The following is a 16,207-nucleotide window of genomic DNA, read 5'->3' on the forward strand; positions in this document are numbered from 1 at the left end:
ACAGAACCGTCTGATCTAGAAAACCTAAAATATTTACTATTGGACCCTCTATAGAAACATTTTGTGACTATTGCTCTACATCATTAATTTCTGCTCTTGTATTTCCTGTATCCTTTCTTATGCTTCCTTTTGCTTTATAAAAGTGGTTGTAGTTTATCTGTATTCTTCTATTTTGGGTTCTCTTTTGACTTATAGGGGCTTCCCTTGTGACTCAGCTGGTAAAGAATCCGCCTTCAATGCAGGAGACCTGGGTTCGATCCCTGGGTTGGGAGGATCCCCTGGAGAAGGGAACGGTTACCCACTCTGGTGTACTGGCCTGGAGAATTGCGTGGACTGTATGGTCCATGGGGTTGCAAAGAGTCGGACTTGCCTGAGCAACTTTCACTTTGGCCTGATCGGATCTTACCTTTTCCCTGCACTTCTTTTTCCTGTCACCACATAGTTTCCAAAGGATACCTATTCCTTCCTTTTTATTCTCTTCTTTCCCAGAAGCAACACCTTTCTCATTGTTCAGTTGCCACGTTGTGTCTGACTCCTTGCAACCCCATGAACTGCAGCACACTGTTTCCCTGTCCCTCACTATCTCCCAGACTTTGCTCAGGTTCATATCCACTGAGTCGATGATGCCATCCAACCATCTCATCCTCCGTTGCTCCCTTCTCCTCCTGCCCTCAATCTTTCCCATCATCAGGGTCTTTCCCAATGAGTCGGCTCTTTGCATCACGTGGCCAAATTATTGGAGCTTCAGCTTCAGTCCTTCCAGTGAATATTCAGGGTTGATTTCCTTTAGGATGGACTGGTTTGACCTGAAGTCTCATAGATTTTTCATCGTTTGCTTGTAGTTAATACTCTGATATCCCAGGTCTCTTTTTCAGTATTTTCACCCTTAAGGTGGAATTTCTCTTTCTGGGAGTGACTCTGACTCATGATTGGGTCCTTTGCTTCCCTCTTCTCTTTCACTGGTCTCTTCTAGAGCCCCCTCCCTCTCTAGAATGATGTGTGGGCAATTGAGAGATAGCTTTGCTGGGATTTGCTATTCATTTTTTCATAAAAGGTGATTTAAAGTTTGCAGTTTTGTCTTCCAGTTGTGATGACAGCATTGGTTTTATGTTGATTTGTCCGCTTTTCCAGTTGATCTGAAGTATATTTTGGAGAATGTATGGAGAGATTTGAATTTAAGGGGCCACCGTTATCAGTGAAGTAACTGGAACGCTAATCTTAATGGACTCTTTTTTTGAAAATTTATTTCTGGCCGTGCTGGGTCTTTGCTGCTGCACAGGCTTTTCCCTGGTTGCGGCGGGCGGGGGCTTCTCTTCCTTGCAGGGCGCGGGCCTCTGGTTGCGGAGGCTTCTCTTGTTGTGGAGCATGGGCTCTAGAGTTTGTGGGCTTCAGAGCACAGGCTTGGTAGTTCTGGTACCCGGGCTCAGTCGCTCTGTGGCAAGTGGGATATTCCCGGATCAGGGATCCAGCCAGTGTCTCCTGCATCGGCCCGTAGATTCTTCCCCACTGAGCCACCAGGGAAGCCCTGTAATAAACTCTTAAGTGCGAACTTTCTGCCTCCAAATCTCTGCTCTCCTGCCATTTCTTCTGCCTGGAACCCTCACCCTCTTCTTCAGTTCCTATATTCCCTTCTTTCATGATCCCCTCAACTGAAAGTACATGTTCTTCTTTCTGAATTCCCATACTCTTTTCTAGGAGGAAATATTGGGAGGAGTTTGGCACAGTTACTCTGGAGTCAGGTTATCTAAATTCAGATCTCAGATCTGCTGTTTACAATCTCTGTGCCTTTAAGCAAGTTATGTAACATCATGTGGCTAAACTGCCTTAAGTATAAAAATGGGAATAACGTTATGGATTTGTTGTGAGACTAAATGGGTTAATGCCCATGGAAAACCGCATAATATGTGATACACAATAAACATCTAAGTAATAAGTTAACAAGTTAATAAGTTAACATTTATCAAATGTTAACTGTGACTTAAATTTATCTTATGACATTTATTATATACTCCTTTATATTTTTGTTATTTTAATATAGTGTGTAACTTCTAGATTAAATACATATTAAGGGCAGGAGCCATGTCTTATTCATAGTACCTGTATTCCATTTGGTTAATATATCAGGTAGGGGCTTCCCTGGTAGCTCAGCTGGTGAAGAATCCACTTGCAATGCAGGAGACCTGGGTTCCATCCCTGAGTTGGGAAGATTCCCTGGAGGAGGGCATGGCAACCCACTCCAGTATTTGTCAGGAGAATTCCGTGGACAGAGGAGCCTGGCAGGCTACAGTGCATGGGATCGCAAAGAGTCAGATATGATTGAGCAACTTTCACACTCCCAGTAAATCAGGTGCTTAGATTTCCTCTTATTGCTGATTGCTTACATTTTAACAGTAGGGAATGCCACGCTCGCCACTGTCCTGGACACTAGGTGTACAAAGATGAATGAGACATAGTGTTTCATAATACACAAATGCATAATTATACATACATAGTAATATAATGCGTAAAGTGTAGTTTGAAGTTGCAGGGGACCCTGGGAGCCCTGAGAAAGTAATGACTGATTTTACCCAGAGTTGCTTCTCTGCATTAACAAAGCTGAAGCATAATTTCTAAGAATCTCATGAACTAAGAGCCAGAATTTTTCTTCTCTGCGTCATTCTTGCAGATCTGGTTTTTCAGCTTTAGGCTTCTAGCTTAGATTGGCCCTGTGGATGGGGAAAGGAGAGAGAGAAGGCAGAGTGACCACTGAAAATGAAGCAGAGAATGACAATTTGAATGAAAGTCAGGGCATGTATAATATTTAATATAGCAAAGGATCAGAGAGTGGGGTAGGAAAGGATTCAGAATGAGCTGTCTTCTACTGGGGATCCTTTTCCACTCCAAGGGAGCTCAGCAGGGATTCAGCCTACCTTTAGTTCAAACTGTGAGCTCCTTGGATGGAAAGAAGGGAATCTGGAGAGAGTCACTCTCTGACCAACATGGACCTAAATTTAACCAGTGAGATGTTTCCTGTGAACAGAAGGAATTGCGGACCCACCATTACTATAACATTACAGTTATTTGTGGCATGCAGGATCTAGTTCCCTTCCCAGGGATTCAACCTAGGCCCCCTGCCTTGGAAGCGCAGTCTTAGCCACTGGACTACCATGGAAGTCCCAAGATTATATTTTAAGATTTATTTTTTCACTTGTGTATTTTCTGCCTTTCTCACTAGAATGAATTCCATTAGGTGCAGGGACTTCATTTTCTCACCACTTTATCCTGCTCCAAAGCATGCCTGGCACATTGTGAAAATTTTCTAAATATTTACTGAATGAATGAGTAAACTTATTCCAAGAAGGACCATTGGAATCACCTTTGGAAGTACATTCCACTTGTAGATTACTTGGTGGAGAATCGGTATCTGCACTTTCCTATCTTCCCATTCAAGGATGTGGCATTTTTCTCTTTATTGTTTTCTTTCATGTCCTTCAGAGAAAAAAAATCTTCATGTTGTTGCCAAAATCTTGACTCCCTGTGCAACTGATGCCAAATAGAAATAATGGAGACAGAGTTTGGAGAAAATAAAAAAGTAGATTTATTCTTTGCCAGGAAAAGGGGTAACACAGTAGGCTAGTGCTTCAAGAGCTGTGTCCTGCTGTCTGGGAGATAGGGAAAATTTTATATCCTAATGAATGTTTTGCTTTTTTTTTGGTAAAATTTCAAAATGGCTACAGCAACCAGGTCTGGTGTCTCTGAAGTTATTGACCTGTGACCTTTTTGAAATGTAGAATGCTACAAGAGAATAATGCCAGGTGCAGAGTATAGTTTATAAGGAGTCAGAGTAATTAGTTTTGTTTAGCTTTGTAAAGGACAAATCTAACTACAAGTGTTTGTAGAACAGCTAAAAAATAATCAAGATTGCTTACCTCTTTTAGGCTTGTTTATGCTGTTTCCCCAGCTTGTTCATTGTTTCCTTATTTTCCTTGTTCATCAGAAAAGTCTCATGTCTTTTTAAGAAAAGTATTATTTTGATTTTTCCTGTCACAGTGCAAGTCTTGGACATTTCTAGTTAGATTTATTTCTAGGTATTTGAAGTTTGTTCATGGTTTCTTCTCTTGTGAATAGAGATCTTTTAATTTCTCTGTTTAATTTGTGGTTTTAGTTTACTTGTGTCAGCAGGCCTATGTTCATCCTGGGGGCTCGAAGGGAGAATTCATTTCCCTGCCCTTTCTGGTTTTTAGAGCCTGCCTATATTCCTTGGCTTGTGGCCTCATCCTCAATCTTTAAAGCCCCTCAGTTTAACCTTAAATTTCTCTCTGGCCCTGATCTTGTATCCTTCTTTTAAGAACTGTTGTCACGGCATTGAGTCTATCTGGATAATCCAGGATGATCTTCCACACTGTAACTACATTTGCAAAGTCTTTATGCCATTAAGGTAACATGATACAGACTCTAGAACTAGGATGTGGACATCTTTGGAGGGACCATCATTCAGCCCACCATACTTGTTCTTGCAGATATGTAGAAAACAGATATGTTAGTTTTTCTATGTTCTTACCTTTGGGTGCTCTTTGCCAAATTCCTATTATTTGTTTTTCTATTGTTTTCAAACAGTTGTATATTTGTTTTTTAGTTGATTCTTTTCAATTCACTAGCAGTGGCATAATTTGATCCCTTTTTTTCTGGCATCTATAGCTCTTCTTTTCATTGCCTAGGCTTGCATTGTCTAGAATCTCCTGAGTATAGAGGAGCCTGGCAAGGCTGCAAAAGAGTCGGACATGACTCAGGGGCTAAACAACAAGAAACAGGGCTAAATAGCAGCTGTCAGGCCATGCATCCTTGGATTGTTCTTAACTTTACTAGAAATTGCTTCATTGTTTTACCAGTAAGTATGGTGGTTTCCAATAAACACTCTTTTAAATCAGTGAGTTTCTATCAAATTAAATCCTAGTTTATGAAGATTTCTAGAAAGGAATGTACATTAAATGTATTAACCATTATGATTATGAAAGTGACCATATGGTTTTTCTCTTTTAATAGATTAATATCTTTCCCAATAATGATCATCTCTGTATTCCTGGAGTAAATCTCCCTTGTTTCTAGTATATTATTCTTTGAATGTATTGCTGACTTCTATTTATTATTATTTTATTTTGTATATTTGTATTTATTTATAAGTGAGTTTGGCATAGCGTGTTTAGTTAGTGGTTGTACCATCTTGTACAGCTTGGGCATTGTCGATTATCCGTCATACTGAATGAATTGGAAACTTGCTACCTTTTTGTATGATCTGGAACTGTTTAAATACTATTAAAGTTATATATGTTTTGAAAATTTAAGAAGTGTGAGCTTCCTTGAACCACTACTATTTATCTCTAACACCATCTTCCATACCTAATAGCGAGATTGCCTTATCCTGAATCACCTATACTTTCTTCCCTACTCTGTCTTACAACATTTGAAGTAAAGCTTGTGACCTGTGGAACAGGTTTTCTTTGGGCAAAGCCGCCCAATCCATAAAAAGGGGTCACGTCCATTGGCTTGGCTTCTTTCAAAGGAACCTGTTGGTCAAGGGGCTTACACAATAGGGTTGACTGTCTTGAGATTTTCTTTTTTTTCAGGTGCTTTGGGAGTTGTCTTTATTACTTATTAATCATCACAGTATTCCTGTAAGACTTCTTAGCAAGTCTGATATATCATTTTCAGTTTAGGGACAGGGATCATCTTTGAAGGAAGTAACCTCTGATACCAGAGATTTGAATAACTGGTCTTTATTTGGGGCTTCCCTGGTGACTCAGGTCGTAGAGTCTGCCTGCACTGCAGGAGACCCAGGTCTGATCCCTGGGTCGGGAAGATCCCCTGGAGAAGGGAATGGTTACCCACTCTAGTATTCTTGCCTGGCGAATCCCATGAACAGAGGAGCCTGGTGGGCTACAGTCCATGGAATCACAGAGAACTGGACATGACTGATCAATTAACCCTTTCACAGTCTTTATTTTAAAAGCTTGAAGAATGTGCTTCTGTATTACACGGTATCAGATCTGAACTATCTTTTGGATTGATTACTGTGACATTGAGCAGAGACCAACAAATGGTTCTTTGGTAATAAAAGATGAGGAAGCCCAAACCAAGAGAGACCATTCCCCACTTTCCATCATGAAAAGCCTGACTGTTTGAGGTGGCCTTTTTTATTTCCTCAGGGAGAAGTTCTCAATTCTCTGCTGAAACGTTGTTCTCAGCTCAGAATTTCAAACTGGTGCTTTTTTGTCTAATGAGGTTTGTCCAAGGCAAGGACAATGAGTTTTAGCTTAGGAAACCAAAGAAATTTGCAGTGAATAAACTTAAATAATTTTTAAGAAGGCTCTTCTGGTTGGGTATCTTTTGATTGTGAATCTTTCATCAGGACTGAGTTTACAGGAATATAAAAGTGGAGTTTCTTGGACTGCTACCACTAATTTCTAAATTGAAATACTGCAGAAGTCATCCTCTTGTAAATGCTTATCTTTGGAAGATTGTTCAGTTAGAAAGTAGTATTTTGGTATAAGGTGTAAGTTGATTTCTCATTCTTTTCCTCTTGCAGTAAAACAAACCATCAGTAACATTTCAATATTTAATGAAACCTGCTTGAGATGGAGAAGTATGAAGACAGCTGATATAGAGGAGATGTATTTAGTAAGTTACTGAAACTTACTCTTTTTTTTAGGTGTTTGTCTTATGTGGGAGGTTCAAAAAATATCAACCAACCAACCAAACAAACAAACTACTTAGATAGTTTCCATAATCAATGAAAGATTTAGAGTGACAATTGCAATAAGAAGCAAGGAATCCACATGAGCCAGGAATCCCACTGCTGAGCAAATACCCAGAGAAAAGCATAATTCGAAAAGATACATGCACCTTAATGTTCATTGTAGCACTATTTACAGTAGCCAGGGCATGAAAGCAACCTAAATGTCCATCAACAGAGGAATAGATAAAGATGTGGTAGAAATATACAATGGACTATTACTCAGCCATTAAAGAAACAAACTAATGCTATTTGCATCAACATGGATGGATCCAAAGATTGTCATACTGAGTGAATAAGTCAGACAGAGAAAGACAGAAATCATATGATATCATTTATGTGTGGAATCTAAAAAAAAAAGATACTAATGCTTATTTGCAGGTACTAATGCCTATCAGACATAGAGAACAGACTTGTGGATATAGCAGGGGAAGGAGAGGATGGACTGAATTGAGAGGGTAGCGTTGAAATATATACATTAGCATATATAAAACAGATAGCTAGTGGGAAGTTGCCCTATAATAAAGAAGGCTCAGCCCAGTGCTCTGTGACAACCTAGATGGGCAGGATGGTGTGGAGTGGTGGGAGAGAGCTTCAAGAGGGAGGGGACACGTGTATACTTACGGCTGATTCGCGTTGTTGTATGGCAGAAACCAACACGACGTTGTAAAGCAATGATCCTCCAGTTTGAAAAAAGTGTATACACGAACTAGGGGTTGGGGATAAGAGGGAGGGATAAATCGGGAGACTGGGACTGACATGCGTGTGTGCACGCTAGTTGGCTCAGTCATGTCTGACTCTGTGGGACCCTATGGACCGTAGCCCACCAGGCTCCTCTGTCCCTGGGATTCTCCAGGCAAGAATACTGAAGTGGGTTGCCATGCCCTCCACCAGGGGGTCTTCCCGATCCAGGGATCGAACGCACATCTCTTACGGCTCCTGCATTGGCAGGCAGGTTCTTTACCTCTAGTGCCACCTGGGAGACCCAGGGACTGGCATATACATGCTGTTGCTGCTAAGTCGCTTCAGTCGTGTCCGACTTTGTGAGACCCCACAGACGGCAGCCCACCAGGCTCCCCCGTCCCTGGGATTCTCCAGGCAAGAACACTGGAGTGGGTTGCCATTTCCTTCTCCAATGCAGGAAAGTGAAAAGTGAAAGTGAAGTTGCTCAGTCGTGTCCGACTCTTAGTGACCCCATGGACCGCAGCTTACCAGGCTCCTCCATCCATGGGATTTTCCAGGCAAGAGGACTGGAGTGGGGTGCCATTGCCTTCTCTGGCATATACATACTACCATATATAAAATAGATAACTAGTAAAAGCCTGGGGTACAGCACAGGGAACCCTACTCAATACTCTCTAATGACCTATATGAAAAAGAATCTCAAAAAAGTGGATATATGTATATGTATAACTTATTCACTTTGCTGTGCATCTGAAACTAACACAACATTGTAAATTAACTATACTCCAATAAAAATAAAAACAAATAAAAACAGCACAATTCTAAAAATAGAAAAAAAGAAGAAGAAGTGAGAAAGTGGATATTTCTGCTGCATATTTGAAGTCAGAAGACTTTGGGGATTGATGAGAAAGACATGAGAATTTCTCTGTGTAACATAGCCTGATACAGAGCCAACGTTCAAGCAGTATCCATGGAAGGAAGCCAGTGACTTTTCATGGGTGTATGTCTGTCTGCACCACTGCCTCTGATAAGGGTCTGAATGTGTTGCCTAGAGGGTCAAGGGGAACTTTTAAAGCCAAATATGTTTGTAACAAAGGCATAGACCATGGGATAAGCAGCTGCTAGAAGAAATTAAGTAGAAAGAAAAGTGCATCTATTGGCCCAGATGTTGGGAGTGTCAGAAGGTGGTGAGCAGAGGAGAAAAACCCTTCCCAGGTCTTACCAGACCAGCTAGGCATATCCTAACTCACACCCTGCCCTGGAGACGCCTTAGTTCAGCTTCTTAGCTTTTTTTTTCCTAGGAAATTGTTCTCTGGCCTTGCTTCTGCAGTTTTGCCAACAGGCTTTCTCACTGAGCATGTGCCATTGTGTGTGTGGGAATAAAAAAGGCGAAACTTGTCAGTTTCAGGGCCTGTCGTGCATTTTGATTTAAAAAAATATTCACTTTACTGATGATATTGTAATTATGGACTTCCCAAATATTTATAGTATTACAGCTCTACTTGTATTTCATATTTGTTTTCTCAAACTTTAAACTTTTTATTTTGTATTGGGGTATAACTGATTGACAATGTTCTGGTAGTTTCCAGTGAACAGTGAAGGGACTCAGCCATTCATATACATATATCCGTCCTCTCCCAAACCCTCCTCCCATCCGGGACACCACATAATGTATTTCACTTTTTAGAGGAACTTTAGAATGGAGAGCAAGAGTGTTCATGAGAAAAAGTAAGTATCCAGGCATTCAGCCTTTCAAGCTAGTAGTTTACCTGGTGAACTTTTCTGTTTCAGGTCCACATTTGGGGCCAGAGATGGTATCAAAAAGGATTTGCCCAGGAAATGATCTTTAATATCACTGCCAGCAGTCAGACTCCTGAGACGTGTTTGGACCTGAGTCCAGGTACCAACTACAGTGTCAGCATCCAGGCTTTGTCTTCTGAGCTTCCTGTGGTCATCTCCCTAACAACCCAGATAACAGGTAAATCTTGAATAACAGCATTTGGACGAACGAAATCACCGCAGAGCTGTATAGGCTCAAACAAAGAGGCACACTATTACTTTTTATCACTATATGACGAACTTGAAGACAAAGAGGAAGAAGGATATGAGATTGGAGAGAGGTTCTCAAGGGACTTCCCTGAAGCTGTAATGTTTTATTTTTTAAAAAGATATCTGAAACAAAATAGCAGCATTGAATAAATCTGGGTAGTGTGTCCATGAGTGTTGGTTACGTTCCTTCTGGATATTTGAACTATTTCATCCTTAAGGAGAATTTGTCCTATGATTGTTTTTTTCTCAGTAACATATTTTTCATTCTGTTACAGATACCTTAAGAGTAGGGTTACCCTCTCAGGGAGAATGACTGGCAGTCCCACCCTAGTACCCTAGAAAATCACTTTGCACTCATTTTCTCATCTCTCCTCAAATCTGTGTGTGTCCTCCAGCCCCCCAACACACACACTCTGAGCTAATTATCAGAGTATTAGTTTCTTGTGTCTTATTTCCCTGGTAAATTAGAAGTAGTCAGGCGAGGACTTTCTAGTCCCAAAATCTCCCAGGGCTGCCTGCAGGCAGAACCTATATTTTATCTTCTTTCTTCGTCCCAACTCTCAGTCTTCCCTTAATCCTGCCATCCCTTCTTGCCTCATCTGTTCCCCTAGTAAAGAACGAGTCCCACCACTGCACTGGTACGTTGTCATATCTCCTTTTTAAATGAAAACAAAGATAGACATACTTCTTTGGATCCCATATTCCCTGCAGCTGTTCTGTCTTTCCTCAGCCCCTGTTTACAATGAAACTCCTTGGAAGAATGTTGTGGAGGCGCCACATCCTTACCTCCTCTTCTGTCTTTAACTGTTTCCAGTCCAGAGGCATTTGTTCTCAATGCTTTACTGGGAGTGTCTCTGTCTTGCCAAATCCACCGGCCAGTTTTATTCTTACCTGATTTTCTGTACAGCATTTGGCATCCCCTCCTTGAAACACCTTTTCTCTTGGCTCTTGGATCCTGCTGCCTTGCCGGCTCCTCTTTCCCAGTCTTTTTCACCAGTTCCATCGACTTTAATGTTGCCCCGCCCTCTGCCTTCTCATCCTTTTACTTCATTACCCTTTCTGCCTCAGTGATCTCTACATCTCATGGCTACAAACAATACCTGTATTTTGACAATCCCCAAATATGTGTCCTAGTCACGTTCTCTCCTCTGAGCTCCATTTATCTTCCTGTCTCCCATATCCTATTTGAACATTTAATAAGCAAGACCAATAGAACTTTTGATTTCGGATCTCTGTCTTTACCCTACAAATCCGTTTTCCCCCCAGGCTTCTGTCTCAGTTATTGGCATTCCTATTCACTGACTGCTCAAGCCATAAAGTAATTCTAATTGATTCTGCTTCTCCCACCAGTTTCTAGTCCCTAACAAGCTGGCTTGTTTCTGAAATAAACATTATGAATCCAACCACTTCTACCCCCTTTGCCTTTACAACTAGCAACTTAATCCAAGCCAGCAACTTCTTGCTTGGACTCTTGCAATAGCTTCTAAATCTTCTCCTTGCTTTCACAGTTGCCTGTCACCTGCTGCTGTCTTCATCTTCACCAGAGCTTTAAAAAGATCACTCAAGGGATTTGCTGGGCAGTCCAGTGGTTCAGATGTCACGCTTCTAATGTAGGGGACGTGGATTCGATCCCTGGGAGCTAAAATCCCACATGTCGCACAGCTCAGCCAAAGCATTAAAAAAATTTAAAAAATTGAAATAAAAAAATATTTAAGAAGATCATACAAAGTATCATACTGAATGAAGTAAAAAAGACAGAGAAAAACAAATATGTAATGTTGCTTATATGTGGAATCTAAAAAATGCTACAAATGAACTTATTTACAAAACAGAAATGGAGTCACAGATATAAAAAACAAACTTATAGTTACTGGGGAGAAAGGATGGGCAGGATAAATTGGGAAATTGGGGTTGACATGTACACACAACCATATATAGGGCTTCCCTGATAGCTCGGTGGGTAAAGAATCTGCCTGCAATGCAGGAGACCCCAGCCTGATCTCTGGGTTGGAAAGATCTGCTGAAGAAGGGATAGGCTACCCACTCCAGTATTCTTGGGCTTCCCTTGTGGCTCAGCTGGTAAAGAATCTGCCTGCAATGTGGGAGACCTGGGTTCGATCCCTGGGTTGGGAAGATCCCCTGGAGAAGGGAAAGGCTACCCACTCCAGTATTCTGGCCTGAAGAATTCCATGGACTGTATAGTCCATGGGGTCGCAAAGAGTCGGACACGACTGAGTGACTTTTACTTTCACAACTACATATAAAATAGATAACAGACAAGATCGGGCACGTTCAGGGTGGTATGGCCGTAGACTAAAATAGATAACAAATAAGGACCTATTGTATAGCACAAAGAACTCTACTCAATACTCTGTAATGACCTGTATGGAAAAAGAATCTAAAAAAAGAGTGGATATATGTATATTTAAAACTTATTCACTTTGCTGTACATCTGAAACTAACACAACATTGTAAATTGACTATATTCCAATAAAAAAATTAATAAAAAAAGAAAAACATTCACATAGGAACATGTCATACCCAGCTCAAAACTGCTGGATGAGTTTGCATTGGTGTTGGAATAGAATCCATGTGCCTGACCCTGGAACATGTAGTTTGGCCCTTGCCTACCTCACTGACCTCATCTCCCTCTGCCCTCTCTCTCGCTAAGCATCAGCTGCCTCCCTACCTTCCTTGCTATTTCTTAAACGGGTCAGACTTGTCCTTGCATCCAGGTCTTTCCATCGGGTGCGTACTCATCCTGAGATACTCTCTCCACGTGTTGTTATTGTTGTGTAGTCGCTAAGTCATTTTCAATTCTTTTGCGACCCCATGGACTGCAGCCCGCCAGGCTCCTGACCATGGGATGTCCCAGGCTAGAATACTGGAGCTGGTGGCCATTTCCTTCTCCAGGGGATCTTCCTGGCCCAGGGATCAAACCCGCATCTCCTGCATTGCAGGCAGATTCTTTACACCTGAGCCACCAGGGAAGCCCTATCACTCAGGTTTCTGCTCAAATTCATCCTTTCAAAAATCACCTCCCCATCACCACTCCATCTCTCTCTATCCATTTCCTCTGTTTGAATTTCTTCACAGAACTCATTTCAGAACTTGTATTTTGAATTTTACTTGTTTGTTTTCTTTCCCCTACTAAAATAGGAGCACTCTGATGGCAGAGATTTTTGTCTGTGTGTTCTGCCTTGAATCCCCAACACATAAGGATCGTGCTAGCCCACGTAAAGACAATGATAGCACAGCAAAGAAATATTTTTGTAATGAACGCATATGAAGACTAATCTCAAAATGGCCAGCGGGTGGTATTGGCATTGAGAAAGTGCCTGGTTAGTTAATAGAAGCTTTAGACCAAAAAAGAATTCACCAGCTGGTGAGTTGGAAGGAAATGTTCAATTTGAGTATTTCTTCCCATGGTGATTTATCAAGATGAATCACTATTCAGTCGCCTACTCTTTGGTCCTTCTCCTGTTTGAATGTTTTGCATTGCTGATTCATATTAGCATTTCATATGTTTTGATTTGAGAGAGAGAGTTTCATCTTGATGAGACTCATTTATACCTTGTTTTATACAAGAAACTCAGCCTGGTAGCTCACACACCCTGTATCTGTGCTCGTGGCCACCAGGGGGCACTGTTGAGCTATTTGAATTCATTGAGACCCTGCCTGCCTGTTTTCCCTATATACCCCACTTTAAAGAATTTGCAATTTTAAAAAAGTGTGAAAGTTCTAAGCAAACACACCAGAGAAGAACAGGGCCCACGCCCTCTCTTTAATGAAGAAGAGGTATGCTTCGTTGCCTAAGATGGGACTCTTGTTTTAGTAAAATCGTAAACTTTTGAATTTTACCAAAAATGTGAGAGGCAAGGGGGTTGAACCTGGAACAGGCAGCAGCTGGTTTCCCAGAAGAAAAGTGTATGGAATTTCCATTCTGAGTGTCTTACGTTAAGTTAAATCTTACTGATGGGAACAAGATGAAAGCATGCGCTTTAAATATATTGCTGACCTCAGGGGAGAATGAAAGTTTTTGGAATGTTGAAGGACAGAGGCAAGTGTTGCATTGAAAACCAAAGAGGGTGCTGGTGAGAAGGGTGGTGAAATCGAGAGGCGATCACAGTGCTTCTGACTTACGGCCCACATGCTTCCGCAGGCAGCCTGTTGATGGGAATTCCTCAGAGTAGCCCCACCATTCATTCATATACCCTTTAGGTCAAGGGAAGGAAGGAACGTTCATCCTTGATGTAGACCCAAAGGGTCAGAAGAGCTGTCACACACAGGTCATGCTGTTTTCTGTTGTTGTTCAGTTGCTCAGTCACGTTCAGCTCTTTGTGACCCCATAGAGGTTGCATGCCAGGCTCCTGTGTCCTCTGCTATGTCCCGAAATTTGCCCAGATTCATGTCCATTGAGTCAGTGATGCTATTTAACCATCTCATCCTCCGCCACCCGCTTCTTCTCCCTTCAACCTTTCCCAGCATCAGGGTCTTTTCCAATGAGTTGACTCTTCACATCAGGTGGCCAAAGTATTAGAGCTTCAGCTTCAGTCTTTCCAATGAATATTCAGGGTTGATTTCCTTTAGAATTGACTGGTTTGATCTCCTTGCAGTCCAAGGGACTCTCAAGAGTCTTCTCCAACACCACGGTTCAAAAGCATCAATTCTTCAGCACTCAGCTTTCTTTATGGTCCAACTCTTACATCTGTACATGACTATTGGAAAAACCATAGCTTTGACTATATGGACCTTTATTGACAAAGTGATATCTCTGCTTTTTAATGTGCACCTAGATTTTCCAAGTCAAAAAGCTTATAGGCAAAATTTTCTTCTTAGAGAGAGGAGAAAATCAGAGCAGGAGAGGTGGAGGGAGAGGGTAAGAGAGGAGGAAAGAGAGAGAGAAAGCAAGTACCTGCAGGTAGATAAACCACTTATTCTACACAATGTGGTGATCATCTGTGGTTGAATGGTCATTATGGAACCAAGAGTGCTGGAAGAGAAAAAGGAAACAAATATGTAGAAGAAATCATTTCTTCCTAAGTCTATCCTCAGTGCCAAGACTGGCAACGTACACGAGAACTTCCCCTCTCTGTATTCGTAATAAGGAAAAGAATGCACCTTTTCAGATGTTCAGGAGAGCCACTGAAAACTCAGGTGTGTCCCAAGCTTTATTGGACTGTCCTTTTCGCAGAGAGGTCCAGTCAGGATAGCTCTGATTCCCACTACAGGACTAGGGACCACTGCCCCCACCTCTGACACCTCCTCTTTTACTGTTGTGTCCTCAGGAAAGGACCATGTGGGACCAGGTATCTTGAGTTCTCCTGACATGGGCTTCTCTTCCACAAACCATCTAAGGGCTGTGAACTCCTGTGTCCTCAGTGAGGGCATCATCTCTGCAGGCTGGTTGCGGGGTACCACCCTGACTCCTGCTGGCCTTCATCCCAGCTGTTTCCCTCTTTGTCCAGGCTCTCTCAGAGTCTTTCGTGGACACAGATTCCTTGATGTCTGAGGTCCTCATGTTAGGTCAGCCCAGGATGAAGGCACACTTGTCCTTCCATACCTCCAAGGGTCAGCTGTTCCTCTAGTCCCCAGAAATCTCCCAGCTACTTTCTAGCTTCAGATCAACCCCCAACCCCTTAAGGAAATGACTGGTAAGGATGGATGTCTCCCCGCTCTTCTCACTGAAAGCTTCTGCACCCCCTCTGAGGCCCCACAGAGACAAGATGGCCCACCACAGAGGAAAGCGGGCTGGATGTGTTATTTTCACAATGTTATGTTAGCGTTGTGTGAGTGCTAAGTCGCTTCAGTCGTGTCCAGACTCTGTGACCCTATGGACCAGAGCCTACCAGGCTCCTCCGTTCATGGGATTCTCCAGGGAAGAATACTGGAGTGGGTTGCCATTCCCTTCTCCAGGGGATCTTCCCAACTCAGGGATCGAACCCACATCTCTTACATCTCCTGCATTGGTGGGTGGATTCTTTACTGCTAGTGCCACCTGGAAAGCCCATCCTATATTAATGTTAGCTGTCTATAAAATATGAATGGGAAAGTTTCTTTATATTAAAAGCCTAAGAGGCAGGGTTTCTGTGTGTTGGGGTGGTTGAAAGGTATACTGAAACTTAACAATTAATTTAGCAAATACCTATTGATTGGTTATGTACAAAGACTGGTGCTAAGTGATAAAGGAGATAAAGATAAAAGAAGATGGTTCCTTCTCTTTGGGAAACCAAGTCTGATAACCTTACTGACAAGGGAGTTGCAGCTCACCTTGGGATACCTGATGACTTATGGCATAAGCTCTATGTTCTCCATTGCTGTCAATTTCAATTTATCATGCCAGCCTGGTGGGCTACAGTCCATGGGATCAGAGAGTCAGACACGACTGAGCAACTAACACACTCACATTGAGTGGGGGGCGTGGGCCAATTAGGAGGTGCTGAGGATTAGAAAAGAACCTCTGGGGTATCTTTACTTTTATATATTCATGTGTGTTAGTTCCTTGAAATTACTTGACGTTTATAGCATAAGGTTGGGACCTTTGCTTAAATTTGGTGCAGACAAAATTTTCCTTTACTTTCTGTTCATTTTAGTGGGTCTTAGAGGAGTAACACATTTGCACTTCTGTTTACTTCCTTTCTCTCATTGATTTTAATAGTTTGCCTACATTAATGATAGTAATCTTTTGTTATATGTATTGAACCC

The 16,207-nt window shown here is 41.9% G+C and overlaps 1 protein-coding gene across 3 annotated transcripts in view; it reads left to right on the top strand.

Moving 5' to 3' along the window:
• The window catches only part of SUSD1 (sushi domain containing 1), a 130,242-nt gene that overhangs the window by 88,893 nt on the left and 25,142 nt on the right, over positions 1-16,207 (top strand). For all 3 annotated transcript variants that reach the window (XM_043927937.1, XM_043927936.1, XM_043927935.1), the window contains exons 11-12: positions 6,563-6,654; positions 9,245-9,431. In XM_043927937.1, the coding sequence (XP_043783872.1) occupies positions 6,563-6,654; positions 9,245-9,431 (279 nt within the window). The remainder of the gene's footprint in view (positions 1-6,562; positions 6,655-9,244; positions 9,432-16,207) is intronic.

The sequence above is a fragment of the Cervus elaphus genome, chromosome 16, assembly GCF_910594005.1.
Source record: "Cervus elaphus chromosome 16, mCerEla1.1, whole genome shotgun sequence".
Classification (NCBI taxonomy): Eukaryota; Metazoa; Chordata; class Mammalia; order Artiodactyla; family Cervidae; genus Cervus; species Cervus elaphus.